Below are 21253 nucleotides of genomic sequence, written 5' to 3' on the forward strand. Positions count from 1 at the left end.
TTTGATTTGCATATCATTCCTTTCAAGTCGTCACTTGGTCTATCTAAGGGTTCTCAAGATAAGCAAGCAAAAATGGCAGCAATCTAAGTTTCAAAGCAGAGGGATAATACATCTATGTATTTGTGTGTGCTGTGTGTATTTGCACGATATCAATTACGTTAAGTGCGCCCTAAAAGTGTGGTTTGATAACATTCTTTTTTTGTGCAAATAGGGAATTTGAAGAATTATAATAAATGACATGTGTATTTCCATTTAGGGCAACAAAAAAACCTTTTAAGAATTTTGGCAGACACGAAAAAAGCAAAATTTTCTACAGAAATACAATTTTGACACAATTTTCCATAGAAATTCAATTTAGACTAGATATTCTATGAAAATATTTTTTTTTTTTTGTTCTTTGGCTTCCTTTTCTTTGGTCACAAAATTATTTACTTTTGTTATTGAATTTATTTACAGCTTAGACTAATGGGTTTTATTTTGGTTTTTATTTCAAATAAAAAAGCAAAGAAACAAAAATTCTTTAAAGCGTAATATAGTGACCAGGCTACAGAGATAGCGATTTGAGCTTTACCAGTTGCTTCATCACACTGTTATGCCACTAAAAGTTTACATGCTTGCACCTAATCATTAAGTAGTAAGCAGTGTAATAGTAGAGTCATGGCTTTCGAAAGTTCAGACAAATCGGACAAAAATTGAGGCTCGTAAGGGCTCAAGAAATCAAATCGGGAGATCGGTTTATATGGGAGCTATATCAGGTTATAGACTGATTCGGGCTGTACTTGGCACAGTTGTTGGAAGTCGTAATAGAACACCGCATGCAAAATTTCAGCCAAATCGGACAAAATTTGCGACTTGGAAGGGCTTAAGAAGTCAAATCGGGAGATCGATTTATATGGGACCTATATCAGGTTATAGACCTATTCGGACCGTATTTGGCACAGTTGTTGGAAGTCATAACAAAACACTACATGCAAAATTTCAGCCAAATCGGAGAAAAATCGCTGCTTCCTGGAGCTCAAGAAGTCAAATCGGGAGATCGGTTTATATGGGAGCTATATCTATATCTGAATCAGTATGGCCCATTCACAATCCCCAACGACCTTCATCAATATTAAGTATCTGTGCAAAATTTGAAGCGGATAGCTTTACGCGTTCGACCGCTATGGTGATTTCGACCGTCTGGATTCGAATCCTGGCGAGACCATCAGAAAAAATTTTCAGCGGTGGTTTTCCCCTTCTAAAGCTGGCAGCATTTGTGAGGTACTATGCCATGTAAAACTTCTCTCCAAAGAGGTGTCGCACTGCGGCACGCCGTTCGGACTCGGATATAAAAAGGAGGCCCCTTATCATTGAGCTTAAACTTGAATCGGACTGCACTCATTGGTATATGAGAACTTTACCCCTGTGCCTTAGGGGGAGTGTTCATGGGCAAAATTTGTATTCGCTGTATGGGGTCTTGAAGAATATTTCGAGGTGCTACAAGCGGAATGACTAGATTAGTGTACGTCCATCCTATGGTGGTGGGTATAAAAATCAATTTGAAATTATTCACAGATTGTGTAGGTTGGTCTGGAAGGAAACATAGGCTATATAATTTTTTGATATCGGGAAAGTACTAGCCGAAAATGAAAGTGGACCGATCGGGACAATATGGAACTCGAAGAAAAGGTATTTAGGAGTAGAGTACGAATTTCATATTAAAAATTGGGTCAAAGTAATTGAGGGCCGCCCCAGACCCCAACCCCAAAAACTCTCCCAAACAGACATATGGGACGCTAACTCCAAAATTCCTCCAAGCAGACAAATTAAATCGAATCTGGCATACAAAATCAGGTCGAAGTATAGAGGGTCTCCCCACCCCCCCCCCCCCCCAAAAAAAACGCCCCAAGTAAGCATATTAGCCAATCATGAGTATATGAGACTCGGTTTGTTTGTTTGTTCCCTATAGACTCAAAAAAGGCAGAACCAATTTTCTCGAAATTTTCACAGATTGTGTGAGTTGGTCTGGAAGGAAACATAGGCCATATTATTTTTCGATATCAGAAGAGGGGCGCACCTACCCCCTTACCACAAAAATACCATCCAAAATCAGTTGGATGGTATTTGTTGAAGGTGGTGGAACGCACGATGATGGGTCTCAATTCTCATGTGAAGGAGAGACTGACTCTTCCTTTTCGTTTTGTTGTGTGAATGAGTTTGAAATTATTGAAGCTATAAGTAGGGTGAAGTCTGGGTCAGTTGGTGTGGATGGTATTCCAATGCGTTTTATCAAGACCGTCTTTCCTTATGTTTCCGATGTTATTTTGGATCTTGTTAATTTTATTCTGATGTCTTCTTCTTTTCCCTTGGCTTGGAAGATTGCCAGGGTTATACCGATTCCCAAAGCGAAGCATGTTAGAAGGGTTGATGATTTACGGCCTATCTCCATACTTCCTGCAATGTCTAAGATTGTTGAACACATAATGAAGAATCAAATATTACAATCATCGCAGCTTCGAATACACGATATGCAATATGCCTTTCGCCAAGGACTCAACACCACTCATTTGCTGCTTAAGCTAACTGATTCCATCCGAGTGAATGCCAATAACGGAAAACGCAGTGTGATGGCTTCTCTTGACTTGTCAAAAGCCTTCAATTCTATTAATTTTGTTCGATTACTTACTAAATTGCGTGATTTTTTCAATTTTTCTACATCTGCCTGCAAACTGATACTTTCTTACTTAAGTAACAGATCTCAGTTTGTGGTTCTGAGCGGTGCAAACTCAAGCATGCTTTCTCTTCATTCTGGTGTACCACAAGGTTCCATCTTGGGTCCACTTTTATTTATACTTTACGTGAATGATTTGCATCGTGTTACTTCTTGTAGGAGTTGTGAGGCGTTTATGTTTGCTGATGACATTTTCTTGCTTTTTAATGGCAGTTCTACAACACCTGATATTCTTGAGAATGATATAAATTCGGTTTTGGGCAGGGTTGTTAACTGGGCTTCTGCCAATGCTTTAAGGATTAATCCCTCTAAATCCAAGGCTCTAATGTTTGGAAACTTTACTACCACTTCTCTTAACATTTTTGTTGGAAATTCGGAGATTGAGTTTGTCGACCGACATAGATGTTTGGGTGTTATTGTTGACACTGAGTTATCTTTTAGGTACCATATTGATGCCTTGTCAGGGAAGGTTTGGTCTTGCCTTCGTAAAATGTATTCTTCTATTGTTTACCTACCTTTCAAGGTGAGAAAGCTTCTGGCTTATTCTCTGTTAATGTCTCAGATACTTTACGGTTTGGAGGTTTTTTCAGGTACTATTCAGGCTAACTTTACTAAATTGAGGCGAATTGTGAATTCCGTTGTGCGGTTTGTCTACAATGTCCGAAGACGAGATCGTATATCTTGCTTCGTAAAACGTTTTCTTAATTGCTCATTTAAAAGGTTTGTTGAGTGTAGGAATTTACTACTTTTTCATAACGCTTTTGCTAATATTAGACCTGTTCCTCTAAGGAGGATTTTTGTATTCTCTCGGTCTACTAGAAACCCGCAATTATTTATTCCTAGAATTAGAAGAAACATATATGCGAGATCATATGCTGTTAGAGTAGCAAGATGCTGGAACCGACTGCCTCATGAATTACGCATCTTTTCCCATTCCAACAACGTTTTCCGTTTAAAACTTTTTGATTTTTATAACTCTTTTGCTGATGGTTAATTTTTTTCTCCTTGTTCTATTCTTACATCGGATTTTCAAAGCTGCACTATTTTTAAATATAGCTGCGCTTTTTTTTAATTCTTGTGCACTTTGTTGGACCACTTTCTATTTATCGCTCTCTTCCATTTGGATTTCTTTTATATTCTTTATTTTTAATGGCTGGGGAGCCAAATATTAGGTAAATATAATAAAGTACCTCATTATGTTAAGAAATGAATTTAATTATCTGTTATACTCAGGTTACTGAAATGTTTGTATGTAATTATTTTATGGGCCTTATTGGCTTTATATTACATATTTGGTTAATAAATGAAATGAAATGAAATGAAATCAAAAGTAAAGCGATCGGAACAATATTGGTATCAAATGTAAGGTATTGGAGAGTAGAATACGAATATGGTATTAAAATGCAAGTCTAATTTCCCAGCCACCCTAACACCAAAACTCTCACAGAAAGACATATTGGACGCTCATGTTAATATGGTACTCAAATGAAAGGTATTGGGGAATAGATTACGAATATGGGGAAAAATTAAGTCCATGTAATAGATGGTGAAGATGGTGAAGTTTATATTTACATTAAGGGCCAAGTGTCTGGGTAGCCACCTGACTCCCAAAATACACCCTAAACCTGACTCCCAAAATACACCCACTACAATATATTTAGAAGTCCAAAGAAAAGTATAAAGAGTAGAAGAAAATTTTCATTAAAGAACAGGGGCCAACTTCTCACATATCAATGAGTCATATTCGATTCAAGTTTAAGCTCAATGATAATGGACCTTCTTTTTCCATTACTTCTATGCAGGGCATAGCACCTCACAAAATTCGCCAACATAAGGACCGAGTAACCGCCATTTAAAATGTTTCCAAAGTTGTCCCCAGTATTTGAGTTCACACGTCTAACATCATTGACGGACTTGCTTATCTCTGCGCTTCAATGACCCGAATTCGACATCTACATTAGGGGCGAAATGTCCCCATCTTAAATCTTTGCCAAAACAGGATTTTTATATCGACCATTGCAATGTAGGGCTCAAATAAAAAATATAAGAACGGTAAAGAAGGTGCTGCGGAGTACGCCCGGTTTGGCTAGTATTTTCTAAAGAAAAATGTTTTCGAAATTTTTTTTAAGCAAAAAATAAATGTTTTTTATGTTGGTATTATAAACACCGGGGACGTAGGCGGGATTTTTGTTGGGGAGGGAGGTGGGTTCGGTCTCGATAGCCCACCGCCCTTGCGACTTTCCATATGAAAACAGAAACGATAAAAATATATTTTAAAAATAATTTACAGAAATTTTCTCTTCCATCGGTATTTATCCTGGCTTAATTTTCAAACTTAAATGTTAAACACCTAAAAAACTCCCTCTTTGGTATGGGCAAATGCTAAGCAATACACATTTAAAAAAAACTTTGAGAGTGGCAACAAGGGAGGGCGATTAAAAACAAAGAAAACTAGGGAGCAACGAGTAGTACTCAGGAAATTGCATGGCTATCCAAGCTGTTGCAAATGCAATTCATTTGAAAACTTTGTTACGATAAGCAAAAAAAAAAAAGAAAAATGAAAACTTTCAACAAAGCAACAGTAATGAAGAAACCACTTCAACACCTGAGTATGAAGTACAGAGGACGTGGTGAACTCAACAGCAAAGAGTTCGTGTGGATGTAGAATTAATGAATGAAACCTATTCGTTAAATTGATAAAAATATTTGTCAGTTTGTCAGAGTAACAGCAATGTGGGAAAGCTAGAGATTTTTTTTACACCAACACCAACACACAACTTGACACAATCACGCATAGAGTATGAGTATGGCAACAGGAAAACAACTCAAACTGTCTGAAAACAGCAGAAGATTGATGAACTGCAAGCTAAAGCAATGCAACAAACTATGCTAAGAACTTAACAAAGACTGAAAAAATGCCATTTAGCAACAACAACACACCTAGTCAAGAGTGTTGCTGAAGTGCACGCATGACTCTGCTGTTGCTGTTTAAACAAATTGCATAAATCAAATATACAGCTCAACTCCGGCTTGGAATGGGTATATAAATGTAGTTGCATAGCTGTACACTACAAAAAAATCCTATTCATTTGCTCACAATACAAATTCAATGAAAGGAGTAGGGTATGGAAATCAATTTGTTTCAATAGACTACATTCAATGAATAGCCCTAGCAAATATTAGTTTCCCCAAGGCATTGGGAACTATGGATAAAAGCAGACACGTATTCACATCTGAATGAAAAAAAAAATTGGAAAGGAATGTACAAAAAAGCATTCGCAACAATTTTAAGCCAAAAACAAGGTGAACGCCAATGTAAAGAAAATAAATGTATGGTAAGTGAGAAACAGAAATGGCAAGGAGAGATGTGCTGTTCGAAAATAAAAACTCTTTTTTGAAAGTTCTTATATGCAGCAAAAGAACCCATTTAAGCATACTAAGACCACATCATAGTTGAGAGGGATTAGCATGAAGGTCACTATATTCATTTGTATTTTAGTTTACCGTTTAGATAAACACACCATTCATGAATCCTAGTTTGAAATACTACTGGCATGTCACCGCACCTAGAAAGTTCATCTTTTCTGACGGTATACAAGCTTCGATGTGGCAATGTTATTTCCTTCACCTTGGAGAGCCCTAAAAATATAATTCCTTTTCAAATCCTTATAGGATGCTGCTGTAATGTAATACATAATTCCCTTGTGACCTGTACATGTGCTTAAAAAAATACAATGCTCAGGAATCTACTGCCTTAAAGGATATTCATTATCCATTTTAAATATGTTGCTAATCAGTCCATAACTTCATATGACTCACATATAAACCGATCTATCTACTTGCAAAAATGCGTTCAAGGCGGTCCACATTCTCAAATACCCTCAACTTTAACCGATTTTCCTGATTTTTATATTTTATTATTTTTTTTTTTTTTTTTGTTTTTATTTTATTTTATATTATTTTATTTTTTTTTTGTTTTTTTTTTTTTATTTTATTTTTATTTTTTATTTATTCTATTGTACGATTTTTTTTGTTGTTTTAATTTCATTTTTTTTTTTTGTTTTTATTTTTTTTTTTTTGATTTTTTTGTTTTGTTTGTATTTAACTTTGATTTTTAGTTTATTTGTTTATTGCCTTTTATTTGCCATATTTTGATTATTTTTTGTGGCCAATTATTTAAATTAAAACACTAAAGTGGCAACACTGTCACCGAATATCACCGTTATTCTTTATACTCTAACACACTCGTATTGACTTTGTATATATGTTATCTTTCGAATGTGTGTTACGCTAGTCAGCACACATCACAGCATTCTCTTGCCATTTTTGCTGTCAGCAGCTATTCACACCCCACTCACTAAAAACACATTAATTTCAACAAATTGACGTTTTATTTGCTGTTGTTGCATTTGTAGCAATTGTGGCATTAAGAAGCGTAACGTTCTTTCCAATTTTCATTTAAATAACGGAAATTGAAGTACACCTCTCTTGGTTTGTTTTTGCGCTTTCTCTCTCTCTCTCTGTCTATCTTTACCTCAAGGTAAGGAGGAGTGCAACAGGAACAGCAACACCCTGAAAAACTGTTGCATACATGCTATGTATGTATGCACTCACTCGTACATATAGAGACTATGTGCTGTGTCATTCAAAGCTGTGAACAGTCATTGCCACCACAACACAAAAACAACAAAAACCCTAATCTGACTTATTCAATTCATATGAAGGTGTGAATGCATGTCATGGAAGGAGTGTGTGTGCGGAAAGTTCGCCATGATAAATAAAACTGTTGACTTTGCCTTGTTGAGTTGGAGATCAATGAAAATTGAAAATCATAGTTTTGGAGTAAAGTAAGGAAAATGTAATTTGTAATTCATACCACTAAGAAAAGTGCCAATGTTTTAAGGGAAATAATTTATAAGATATAATGAAAATACACACAAAAGAAAACAAGTAAAAAAGTGTTAAGTTCGGCTGTACTAAACTTTGGGTATCCACCACCATGGATAAATAAAACATTTTCATTTATAACAACTCCATTACCATATCCATAGTAATATGCAAAAGAAAAAGAGTGATCTTTAACTATTATCTTTTTGGCAACACTGGTTTAAACAGCTCACCAATGCATGCAGAAAAATTCACAGTACGGCGCGGTTTATGGGCTGGTTACATCATTGGGCAGTACTTCTTCAAAGATGTTGCGAATCGTAACGTAACTGTGATTGGTGAACGCTATCGTGAGATGATATCCAACATTTTTTGCCCAAAATGCATGACATGTGGTTTCAACAAGATGGTTCCACGTACCACACAGCACACGTAACAATGGACTTATTGAGAGGCGAGTTCAGAGGACATTTTATTTCACGTTCGGAACCGGTCAATTGGCCGCCTGGATTGTGCGATTTAAAGCCTTTAACTATTTTTTTTTTTTGTGGGGCTATGTTAAAGCTCATGTCTATACAGACAAGCCTGCTTCAATTGACGCATTGGAAGGCAAGCATTTATTCGTGAGATAACGGCCGAAATATTGGAAATGTATGTAATTTTATAGGGACAGTACTATCATACGATTCAAATAAAGATTTCATACATTTTTCTGAATTTTTAGGTGTTTTTTTGTTTTGAAAAACTTTCCCATAGCTCTTAAAAAATCACCCTTTAGCTCCCATATAAAACGATTTTCCGATTTTACTTTTGAGCCACTATAGGGCGCAATTCTTATTCGATTTGGTTGAAGACTTCTATTATGGTCTCCAAAATCCAAAGTATGGTCCGAATCGGTCCATAAGCTGATATAGCTCCAATAGTATAGCATTTCTTATCCATTATCCTTTGTTTGCCTATAAAGAGATACCAGGCAATGGACTTGACAAATGCGATCCACAGTGGAGGGTATATAAGATTCGGCCCGGCCCGGCTGACCACATTTACTTGTTATGATTTATTAGTGCTTAAAATGAGAGCTTTACACCAACACAAGCATTCTTTTATGCCGTTCATTCTTCGCCTGGTTTGTGTGATAGTAAATGGAAAATTTATTGCAATTGAGTTTTAATCAGTTTTAATTATCGCAAGAGGAAAACATTCATACGGATATTTAAGCTCAAATGAAGTGCAACATCATGGCAAACGATGTAATGAGATCCCAAGGGTGTAAAATCGATTGCAAACAGCTCCAGAGGCATGTAGGTGAACAACGATTATAATTAAATGTCATGATAAGCAACTACGTATGCTGCATATTGCCATATGCAATTCTTCTAATCCTCTCAACCTAACCGGTTATATGGTACTCCCTCTCTCTCTATCTATTTTGGAGCTTACCATAACAGCTTTGCCATATTTCATTGTTACTTCAGAAAATGTGTGGGATTGTTTGTTTTGTTCAAATATGTGGACTAAACATTGGTTTGTAATTAATATTGGTTTCTCCAAACACACACACATGCACCCGTAAATACAAGCACAAATTCATAATGGCAGCAAAACCAACACAGCTGATTTAATATTTAACACACATACCAAAATTAGTACACATGCTAAATGCCTGGCAATTAAGGTTTTGTATTCGCAAAAGGCGACAAATTGAGTGACAAACAAATGAATCCTTAATATCATTATCAAATGTGGTCAAATGGCAAATGACCACACAATTGAATATTGAATTTTCATTGGGTACGTGTCTATTCGCAGAAAATAAGGAACGGCATTTTGACTCTGCGGCATGGGATGAAAACGAAATTAAACAAATAAACAGGTAGAAACGTCAGACTGAATGAATTTTTTATACCCTTAAAGTTTAATATCGATTTGTACAGTAGCCATTTCAGATTTAGGATTTCTTCGAATCATACTGGATTTGGGTATTGGAAGTCCAAACAGCACATTATATGGATAAGTAGAATAAAATCAGACACGAATTGGGCCTTGTAGTTGCGCAGGATATGAAATCAACTAATAGATTTATATGAGAACTATGCTAGATTAGACTCAGTTGGACCATAGATTGCATGACTCATGTAATTCGTAACAAAACATAGCTTAGACCATGACATAATTACCAGGTAGTGTACCGTAAACAGTTGAATACAAATTTTTCTCGCGATATGCACTATCTGTCAACGTGTTTTGGTTGTGTGTATGTATTAAAGTTAAGAACCATAATACACAAACAACGAAAAATGGCGCGATCTAGTAACATACACAAAATCAGAGTTGCACTTATCACTGATTTTGACGATAGTGCACTCAATATTTTGTTGTTGGACAACTGCTACTACGTGTAAATGAATATATCTTAGCTGAGACCTATCAAACTCTTTACATATGATTTATTGTGAATGACCAATGTCAGATATTTATATAATCAATTGTGAATGCCCAATGTTCAGATTTTCATACAATCTATTGTGAATGACCATTGTCAGATGTTGAGTTGTTTAATCTCGCATTGTGACATTGTTTAAGAAATAAAGCCGCCTTAGTATGAAACGTGTATAGTTGTTGTTGCTGTAATAAAACACAGTCGGTTACTCAACAACGATTTAATTAACTTCATTAATATAAAAACAATAAGAAGCACGCCAAGTTCGGCCTGGTCAAATTTTATATACCCTCCACCATGGATCGCATTTGTCGAGTTCTTTGCGCGGTATCTCTTTATTGGCAAACAAAGAATAATGAATAAGAACAGTTATGCTATTGGAGCTCTATCGTCCGGACTATAAATGAATTGAATGCTGAACATTGTAGAAGGCATTGCGATATATTTCAGTCCATTCGGATAATAGTTGCACCATGTAAGGGCTCAAGAAGCAAAATCGGGAGATCGGTTTAAATGGGAGCTATAAATCGATTCAGACCATATTAGACACGTATGTTGAAGGTCATAGGTGAAGCCGCTGTACAAAATTTCTTCAAATCGCAATAGAAAAAAATATATAAAGAAGTCAACACCCAAGATTGGTTTATATGGCAGCTATATCAGGTTATGAACCCATTTGAACCATTAGCACAGTTATTGGAAGTGATACCAAAACACAACGTTCAAAATTTGAGTCAAATCGGACGAGAATTGCGCCCTCTAAAGGCTTAAGAAGTCAAGACCCAAGATCGGTTTATATGGCAGCTATATAAAAACATGGACCGATTGGGCCCATTTGCAATCCCAACCGACCTACACTAATAAAAAAAAGTATTTGAGCAAAGTAAAACGGCTAGCTTTACTCCTTCGAAAGTTACCGTGCTTTCGACAGACAGACGGACGGACAGAAGAACGGACATGGCTAGGTCGACTTAAAATGTCATGACGATCAAGAATACATATACTATATGGGGTCTTAGACGCATATTTCGAGGTGTTACAAACAGAATGACGAAATTAGTATACCCCCATCCCATGGTGGAGGGTATAATAATACTAATATATAATACAAACAGTTAGGTTGGCTACAACTTTTATGTTGTAAACTTCAAGAGCAAATAAATTTTGCTTTATCCGTTGTAGTTTGTTACTACCGATGACAGGCTGTGATTTCTCTGTAATCGTCAGGGACGTTGTTGCCACAAGTGTTTTTCATTGATTTCGCTGCCTCGAACTTAAAATGTTACTACCGATCACTGCAATCCGTTATAAGATTATACAGACAGCAATTTCAGGTTATAAACCGATCGGGACCAACCACATCTGTGAATATTGAGTTATGGACCTATTTGGAAAATAATGTTGTTGTTGTTGTAGCAGTGTTTTGAAAAATTCCATCCGACCAATCCGGTACGTACAACCGGCTGCCATGGGATTGAATAATGTATATAGATAGTGAAAGACATAAAAGAATTGTGGCCTCCAGATGGTCATAAAACCAAATCGGGAGAACCTTATACGCAATTCTGACCGGCTGACATCATATGACATATGAAATATAAATCCAGAAATGTAGAGTTTTGGAGATCGAATTACAAAAGAGTTATACCTATATATGAGCTTTATAAGAAATTCTGCCCGGATGACAAGAATATGACAAAAATTTACCCCAAAATGTAGCTTAATTTGTTCAAATGGTGGCATACTTTCAGGCGGATGGATGGACATCCTTCCTTTACATTGAAATTTGTTTTGGATTTATTTTTTTTTACCCAACATCTTGAATTTCTGCAACCCACATTTGAAAATGTCTTTCCTCACAGCTCTTGGCTTTGGCAAAAACTTTGTATGTTATGTGAATTTTGTCACTACCATCTCGCAAATCTCATTGTTCCTTGAAATCTCCACTTTAACATATTTTCTTTGCACTTTATCCTTAAAATTTCCCATTAACAAAAGTAAACTCTCTCACTAAATTGTCCTTTACCCAAAAATATTTCCTCTTCCTCCTACGTATTTATAGACCAACAAAGTGTTGTTCAATATCGTTCTAAATTTTTTTTTTGTTAAGCAAAAAAAAATCTATTAAACCATTTTAGGCCAGACTAAAATAAACTTTTCATTTTATATTGTAAGACTTGCAATACACACATACAATACATTACCACAGTATTTGTACAAGTTTCTTTGCTTGCTTGTTTGTGTGTGTGTGTGTGGGTGTGTGGGTGTGTATATGCTGGCAAAGACCAGTCGACATGCTGTTCATAAACTTCTCAATACACACAGATATTGGCTAAATTCACTTTTATCTCGGTAAAGTGTGAAAACATAAAAGATGGGACAATGTGTGTCCTTAAGCACTTAGAGCACATCACACACATCCATTTATGTATGTTATCCAAGTATGTGTGGGAGAGTATGTTATGACATAGCAATCTTTTAAAATAACTACAAATGACTACATAGTACGATATACGCACATCCCTACAGCCGCTTATAATATTTTTGTCGCTAGAACATGTTGCCACTTTTTTTATGGCTAACAAATTTTTAAGGTTTAGTCGTGTGGAAAATTGATTTTGTCACATTGAATTTCTTGATGTTGTCGTTATTGTTGTGATCGTTTCTTCTTTTTGTTGAGGACTTTTCATGGCCCTTAATAAATTTTAGATAAGTTTCCAGTGTATGGGCATTTCCAAAGGGGTTTTTTGCACGAATTTTAATCTAAAAAATTAAAAATCCCCAAAAAATTTAAACTTTTAAAAAGACGTTTTCTACTTTTGGTACCAAATTCAGTACCAATGTTTACAGCAGCAGCTGGTGGAAACGTTCGCATATAGATGATCTAAGAATCAGCAGTTTATCTGTCCTTTGAAAATAATATAAATTTTGTGACCAAACTAAAGAAGCGTAGAAAACGTTATTGTAAACGTTTTTTTTTTGGGATTTTTATTCTTCAGACTAAAATATTTATTTAGTATCAACGTTTAGTACCAACATTTAGAACCATTGGTTAGTACCAACGTTTAGTATCAGTGTCATGTATCAATATTTAGTACCAATGTACTATACGTCGGAAATGTATGTTTTATACGTCAGAGTTTCCGCCCGACCATCATCTCTGATCCTTAGTAATTTGCCCTCTGTTCTGGAAAACCCCATATTATTCCCTCTAATAAAAGGGAAAGAGAACTGAAGTCAATAGAGTATATATCTAAAGGTCATTTTTTCCTTTCTTTATCACCAAGTGTAAAAAATATACTGGTTTTGCTGGCTTTGAAAGAAGGGCTAAGTAAATATTGAGCTAATATGGTTGACATGTACACATAGAAAAAGGTCAACCATCAATGATGCTGCTTCATGTTTGCAATCAATTTCGAATTTCCTTTAAAGTCAAGGCAGTGCAAAAGAAAAACTTCAACATCCTTCTCTTACACATAACATTTACATAAACCCAAAAAAAACTGACCCATATCAAGTAAAACTTTATGTCAGGTAAGTGGAAAATGTTGATATTTTAGCATAGTAGTTTCTTAAGCTTTGTGTTTTATGAGTTTTGGTTTTTTTTTACAAAAAGTGTGAAAGTCGCCTTCAATCCCTCAATCATTGGAAAGAGAATATAAGTTCACTGTGTGCTTGCTCAAAACATATGAAGGTGTATGAGTGTGAGTGTGTGTGAGAGTATGAGTCTAATGTCTATACCCCTTTCAAACATATATTAGATCCTTAGCGACAACGAAAAAGCTTAATCACTATCTACTACCACTACTACTACTACTACAACTGTTACTACCACCCACTACTAATCATTCCCACCCGTCTCAACCACCAAATCCACAAAGAAAACTTAAACCCCAAAAATTTATGAATAATAAAAATGTTTAAACAAAATTCAAAGAAAAAACTGAACTTTATTTTGAAATAGACAATAATTAATTTGTATTTTTTGCTCTTTGTTTTTGTTTTTTTTTTTTTGTATTTGTTAAACACTTCAAACATTTGCCCTTGAACAGCATGTGACATGAACGTGCATGCACGTTGCCAAGAGAACGTGCCCAGCTTATGTGGATGTGATCACACCGAACGACGTGGACGCATTTTCCTGGAATTAGGTGTTAAAGATAATACCTTAACAGTACTAAGTAAGTATGTGGACAATGGACAATGCATTTGTACTACCCTGACCATCATACCCCCTTTAGTTTAGAGGTCGTGGCATAGCTATGAAGGGAAAAATCAAGCATTTAACATGCATCGGTGATTTTAACTATGCGAGGGGAAGTTTGAAAATAACCCTATGAAAAAAGAAAATAATAACAGACAAATGTATGGCTGTTTGATCTAAAAATATGAGTTTAATCGCGACCCTATCAAAATTGGAAAATTTTTGCAAATTGAATCAATATTTTTATTAAAGGCCATGAAAAGCCCGAGTTTTGTTTTCTAAACTCGAATATACTTGTAACTTCTTATGGATTAATTCTAAAAACGGAGTTAAATTCATGGCTCTCAAACATTTTTAAATTACATTCAACATGGTCAAAAGTTGAAGCTTTTACTGAAAATCAATGAATAATTCAAAATTTTCGCTGACAACTTCAAAATGCATATTAAGCCTTAAATATGAGTTTAATCGAGAAATGGAATATAACTCGTTATAAATTTAAAAAATTTAATCTTATCGAAATGGTCAAGTGGGTTTGGTTAGCCCATAACTTAAAATAGTTGTAATTCCCTAAATATGTGAGATTTTAAGTGGCTCTGCAAAAAAAAATAAAAATTCCATTATAAACATTAAAAAAAAATATGTTAATGAAAATTTCTAGAATTTTAGTTTCACTCCAACATTTACACGGGTATTCACTCAACTTAAAGTAGATTGGAAATAGGTCTTATTGACATAAAAATCTATTTTAAGTTTTCCTTAAGTTTTGTGAATGCGGCCATTAAACTTCATAGAGAAACAAACAATAATAAATTTTAAATTATTCTTTTAAAGTAAATTTTCTTGTAAATGTTCCCTAGCTAAGGCCACAACCACATAATTTTGTTCTACTACTTTTACACATGCCCTCGTTTGTATAAAATCTACACAATCAGCAGTTTTGCCAACGAATTTGCAACTAACCGAGCATATACTTATGCTCCATTACATTTTAAATTAGCTTTTAAGAACATTTGATACTAGCAATTTAAGTCTTCAATATATGTGCAAAAGCAACCCCCAAAGTTACAACCCCCCAAAAACCATCTAGTACTCATAATGGCATGTAACACCCCATTCATTTATAGATAATGACACAGAAATGTCTTTTAGATAGAAAGAAAAATGATGCTAAAAATATTCTAATGGAGCATAGAACAAATAATAATGGCAAATAATTCTTTTTATAGCAAAAGAACACCCTGAAAACTTAAAAAAAGGGAGAAAAACTTTTTACATATTTAATTTTTCTGATATAATTTTCTTTCATTGTATTCCTTGTTATTCTTTTTATAGTCAAAGAAGGTCGTAATCTCATTCCAATGGATCCCAATGGTTTAAGTGATCCTTATGTCAAAGTTAAATTAATTCCCGATGAGCATGAGAAATGCAAAAAGAAGACACGCACCATTAAGGCATGTCTCAATCCAGTTTGGAATGAAACAATCACTTAGTAAGTACAGCAGAAGCATGCAAAATATGTAAATATGTGTATGTAAAACATATACATACACATTTATATATTCGCAGATTGAAATTTCAACAACAAAGTTGAAACAAGTTAACAATGAATTTAAATAAAAACAAATTTCAACTCTTTTGAATTTAATAAAGATGACCCAAATTTGATATTTAAGTTTGTAATGGGAATCTTGTAAAGATCTATATCATGAAAGAGCCTCCAAATACACGGTAAAATAAAAATTCAAAAACGAAAAAATGGCTAAATTTTCGTGAGAATAGTTCCCAGCCGTCTTTTGATATTTGTATTACAGTAACAGTTTTTATTGAAGTAAAAGGTTATGGCCCAGGCAGCTTTTAAATAATAATCAAGGAAAATATCTGGAAAATTATTTGAAAAAAAAAGATATAAAAATACAATGTATTTTTCGAAAAATTTGAAGCTTTTGACGATGTAAAATAGGAAAATGCGAGACATTCAGGATTACCACTAGGATTCCTTAGTGGTAATCCAAGATGTAATAGAAAGAAGATTATTGAAGCAAGCCCCATTAGCAGAAAATGCCACAGCAAAAAGAAAAAATGACAATAGTTACGCAAAATTTTTGAATGCTATCCGAAGCTATTAGAGAAAATTTTGACTGACACTATTTCACATCAAGTCTCTTCTATATTGTCTCCCTACCAACATGGGTTCCGAAAATCGAAATCGACAATAACAAATATTTTAGAATTTACTGCCAAACAGATACTATATATACCGATTTTAGTAAAGCATTTGATAAAGTCAACAACAATCTTATTATCTTATTGGTTTCAGTCCCTCTTTACTAAAGTTGATCACATCATATATGGCTGGACGTACTCAAAGAGTTAAATTGGTACTGCAGTTTCCAAATCAATTGTTGTCTCTTCAGGTTTTCCACTGGGTAGTCATCTTGGCCCTGTGCTGTTTTGTTTGTTCACAAACGATCTCCCTTTTACTTTAAAGCACTCGAATATTTTGATGTATGCAGATGATGTAAAGATCTTCGGATCGACGAAAGATTCTGATGAACAGTTAACTTCAGTATGACCTTGATACTCTTTGCGAATAGTGCAACCAGAACTTTATGGAACTAAACATTTCCAAGTGCAAACACATATCATTTCCAAGAATAACCTCTCTTAAAACTAGCTACTTTTTGGGTTCCAATCAACTTGAAGTAGTCTATGGCTTTAAAGACCTTGGATTTCTTCTAGACCAACGCTTAAACTTCCGTCTACACATCTCAATGGTTGTAAGCAAAGCACATGATGCTCTTGGCTTCATGAAACGCTGAAGTAAAGAAACTTATATATTGGGTTGCCCAAAAAGTAAATGCGGATTTTTCATATAGTCGGCGTTGACAAATTTTTTCACAGCTTGTGACTCTGTAATTGCATTCTTTCTTCTGTCAGTTATCAGCTGTTACTTTTAGCTTGCTTTAGAAAAAAAGTTTAAAAAAATTATATTTGATTAAAGTTCATTCTAAGTTTTATTAAAAATGAATTTACTTTCTTTTAAAAAATCCGTAATTACTTTTTGGGCAACCCAATATATAGTCAGAACTTATATATGTCGCTAGTCAGAATTACACTCGAGCACGGTTCAGTGGTATGGGATCCGTACAACAATATTCATTCTGATTTAATAGAATCGGTTCAAAAACAAATTTTGTTTCTGTCGAAATGGATGGGACAGAAGTTCATTACCTTCGTATGAGTACCGATTAAATCTTATTATCAGACCTACCAAATATTTTAAACTTTGGAAAATTTCTTATTATAAAACCAAATATGCAAATAATGATCCTTTTCGGCACCTATCTATAGACTTAAATTAAAAAATCGTTATTGGTAAGTGCAGTTAGTAAAGACATTTAACAGAAGATTATAGATCAAGATTCAGACGCATATACTTGGGATGCTTTGAAGTTACAGTTTGAAGTGCAATCCAAAGATCAGGTTTATAAAATTTGTATTGATTTCTTCCAATTTGATTAGAATCCTATGATGTTTCCATGCACATTGCAAAATTAAAGACTCTTTGGCTGGAGCTAAATAGTGGACTAAGAGCAAAAAAAGAGAATGTTCTACCTTTATTTACTCCTTGTGTGCAAAATTTTCAAATTTTACCAAGCCAATTTGAAACATTTAAATCCAGTTAGATGTTGCTATCGATGAATGAAGAAAAGTCTGTCGATGAGATTACTGCCCAGCAGTATATGTTTCAGCGTTATTTTGGAAAATCTGAAGATTTAATAGCAAAGAATTCAAGGCTCAAGAAGCCAGACGAAAACAGAAACACAAAGAGGAAATCGGATACGTGTAATTATTGCAAAAAGAGGGGTCACTGGCTTCGCGACTCTCGAAAATGGATTAATGATGGCAACCGAACAAGTCAAGAAATGGCAAAGCAAATTCAATGATCCACGAAAGTTTGCCATTCAGGAAAGGAGTGCAGAAAATTGGTTAAATTGTAAAAATCAAAAACCTATGTTACATTAGAGCAGCCGGAAAAGAAAAATTAGAACCCATTGGTAAAGGAACAGTTGAAATAAAATCCTTCGTTGCGGGCAAAAATGTGATACTAGATTTGAAACTCGTCTGGTATGTACCAAATATTTCTAGAAATTTGTTTTCAGCTCTTACGGCACATGATAGGCGGAGGAACAGCCAGTTCAAGTCATCGCCAAAAGATGTGAATTTCTAGTAAATAAAACCCTTGTTAACAGGCGCACGAGAAGTTGAAACGACATTATACAAAGCTAATGTAAAAGCAATACATCGGAACAGTAATGAGGCTAATGAGGCTAATGCCGCACATGCTGATCATTTGTTATTGCAGTCATACCATCAACGTTGGGGTCATCAAGACAAAAGACACATGTAAAAATTATTGCAATCAGAACTAATCATAAAGGCAAATATGGAAAACCATTTGTGTAAGCCTTGTATTTTTTGGAAAGACGCATCGGTTGTCATTTGGAAGAAGAAGTAATGCTAAAACTACGGGAGTATTGGTTTCTGCTGATGTATGTGGACCGTTTGTTGAATCTTTTGCTAAAAATAAATATCTATTCATATTTAAGGATGTATTTACAAGAATCGTTTCGGCTACTTGCTGCAACATAAATCCAAAATTAAAAACGGGTTTAAGATAGTATTAAGTTTAGCAAAATCGCAAGGTCATCCCATTAAGGAGTTGCTAACTGATAATGGAGGGAAATTCGACAATCGTGAAGTTCGCATTATATTAAACCTACATGGTTTTACGCACAGGCTTACAGCACCATATACCCCGGAAAAAAATGGTAGAAGTGAACGCGAAAATCGAACGGTAGTGAAAATGACTCGATCTTTTAGTTACTTCAATAAAAACTGTTGCTGTAATAATTTTTACAATTCATTTTGACGTATTTCTTAGATTTTATAAAAACAACATCAACACAAATTATATCTTATTATATATCTCTAACCTAACTAGTGAACTGAAGGCAGAGGATAAAGATCGCCGAGTTCTTATAGAAGTCTGGGATTGGGATCGAACCTCACGCAACGACTTCATGGGTGCTCTATCATTTGGAATCTCGGAAATTATTAAGGTTTGTTTTTCAAATTAGTAGAAAAACGGCTTTTCTACCATAGAATTTCTTTTAGAATCCTGCCAATGGCTGGTTTAAGCTACTCACCCAAGATGAGGGTGAATATTACAATGTGCCATGTGCTGATGCCACACAAGATCTGCTGAAGCTTAAATCTCAGATGAGAGTAAGTGTATTATTCATGAGTCGTAAAGAAAATTTTGTCAAAAAATCATATTGAAACTATTTTCCAGAAATCATCACAAAAGAAACCATTGGTAATGCGTTCCGAAACCAACAGTCAAAGTCAGTCGAAAACTGATATGATTAGGGCCAGTGATTTCAATTTCATCAAAGTTCTGGGCAAGGGATCATTTGGCAAAGTATGCTCAAAGAATACAAACAAAAAAGAAATGCAACATTTTAAATTCTTTTGATTTTCTTAAGGTTTTATTGGCCGAACGCAAAGGCACCGAAGAGTTGTATGCCATTAAGATTCTTAAAAAAGATGTCATTATACAGGACGACGATGTTGAGTGCACCATGATTGAGAAACGCGTCTTGGCCTTGCAAGAGAAACCGCCATTTTTGGTCCAATTACATTCCTGCTTCCAGACTTTGGATCGTCTATTCTTTGTCATGGAATATGTCAATGGTGGCGATTTAATGTTTCAAATACAACAATTCGGAAAATTTAAGGAGCCAGTTGCTGTGTAAGTCTGCTGGAACCCAAGAAAAAGTCTTACTTAGCTATAAAAATGTCTAATTTCTTGTCTTTCCTTTAGGTTCTATGCTGCCGAAATTGCCGCTGGCCTATTCTTTTTGCATAGCAAAGGGATTTTGTATAGAGATCTGAAATTGGATAATGTCCTATTGGATGCCGATGGCCATGTTAAGATAGCCGATTTTGGCATGTGCAAGGAGAATATTGTGGGTGATAAAACAACAAAAACTTTTTGCGGTACACCGGACTATATAGCGCCTGAGGTATGTGAACAAACCTTGTGAAAATCATATCAGGATAAGCTAAAAAAAAAATACCCTTAAGCTCAGAAAAAGGAACATATAGCAAAGTCTAATAGAGAAAAATCTTTGAAAACAAAAATACGAATATCAAAGAGCCTTTCCTTAAACGGAGTTATCAATACACCGACATTTTGTAGTGTAATAATTTTTTTTTTATTAATCTCTCTACCGGGGATAGTTCAAACCTTTAAATTTCCTTAATTTTTTTATTCTCTTCTTTAGATCATCTTGTATCAGCCCTATGGCAAATCAGTCGACTGGTGGGCTTACGGTGTCCTTTTATATGAAATGTTAGTGGGACAACCTCCATTTGATGGTGAAGATGAAGAAGAACTTTTCGCCGCCATAACAGATCATAATGTTTCATATCCGAAAAGTTTAAGCAAAGAGGCCAAAGAAGCCTGCAAAGGTGTAAGTATCTGCGTTTTAGATAAAATGGCCTAAATCACTGACAGCATTTTATTGACCATATATTGTTGTTGTTGTTGTTTCTTTCAGTTCCTAACAAAACAACCCAACAAACGATTGGGATGTGGACCCACGGGTGAAGAAGATGTACGCTTGCATCCATTCTTTAGACGCATAGACTGGGAAAAAATTGAGAATCGAGAGGTTCAGCCACCATTTAAGCCAAAAATTGTAAGTTACTAAAAATTATCCAAAAAATTGCATTAAAGTAAAATAATAAAAAAAATTAATTGAAGAATGCAATTATATATAATGTATGAAAATAAAATAAAATAGTATAAAATAAAATAAAAAAAAATTTAATTAATTAAAATATGAATTAAAAAAACAATAGAATAAAAAAATTTAAAAAAAAAAATAAATAAAATATATTAAAATAAAATAAAAAAGGAAATAAAATAAAATAAAGCAAT

The 21253-nt window shown here is 34.7% G+C and overlaps 1 protein-coding gene across 11 annotated transcripts in view; it reads left to right on the forward strand.

Annotated features, from left to right (window-relative positions):
- Positions 1-21253, forward strand: part of LOC106096281 (protein kinase C, brain isozyme) — a 189763-nt gene that overhangs the window by 162069 nt on the left and 6441 nt on the right. For all 11 annotated transcript variants that reach the window (XM_059370406.1, XM_059370410.1, XM_059370409.1 and 8 more), the window contains 9 exons: positions 14090-14218; positions 15577-15733; positions 19250-19367; positions 19423-19533; positions 19601-19729; positions 19794-20059; positions 20132-20333; positions 20595-20783; positions 20871-21011. In XM_059370406.1, the coding sequence (XP_059226389.1) occupies positions 14090-14218; positions 15577-15733; positions 19250-19367; positions 19423-19533; positions 19601-19729; positions 19794-20059; positions 20132-20333; positions 20595-20783; positions 20871-21011 (1442 nt within the window). The remainder of the gene's footprint in view (positions 1-14089; positions 14219-15576; positions 15734-19249; positions 19368-19422; positions 19534-19600; positions 19730-19793; positions 20060-20131; positions 20334-20594; positions 20784-20870; positions 21012-21253) is intronic.

Source organism: Stomoxys calcitrans, chromosome 5 (assembly GCF_963082655.1).
Source record: "Stomoxys calcitrans chromosome 5, idStoCalc2.1, whole genome shotgun sequence".
NCBI lineage: Eukaryota > Metazoa > Arthropoda > Insecta > Diptera > Muscidae > Stomoxys > Stomoxys calcitrans.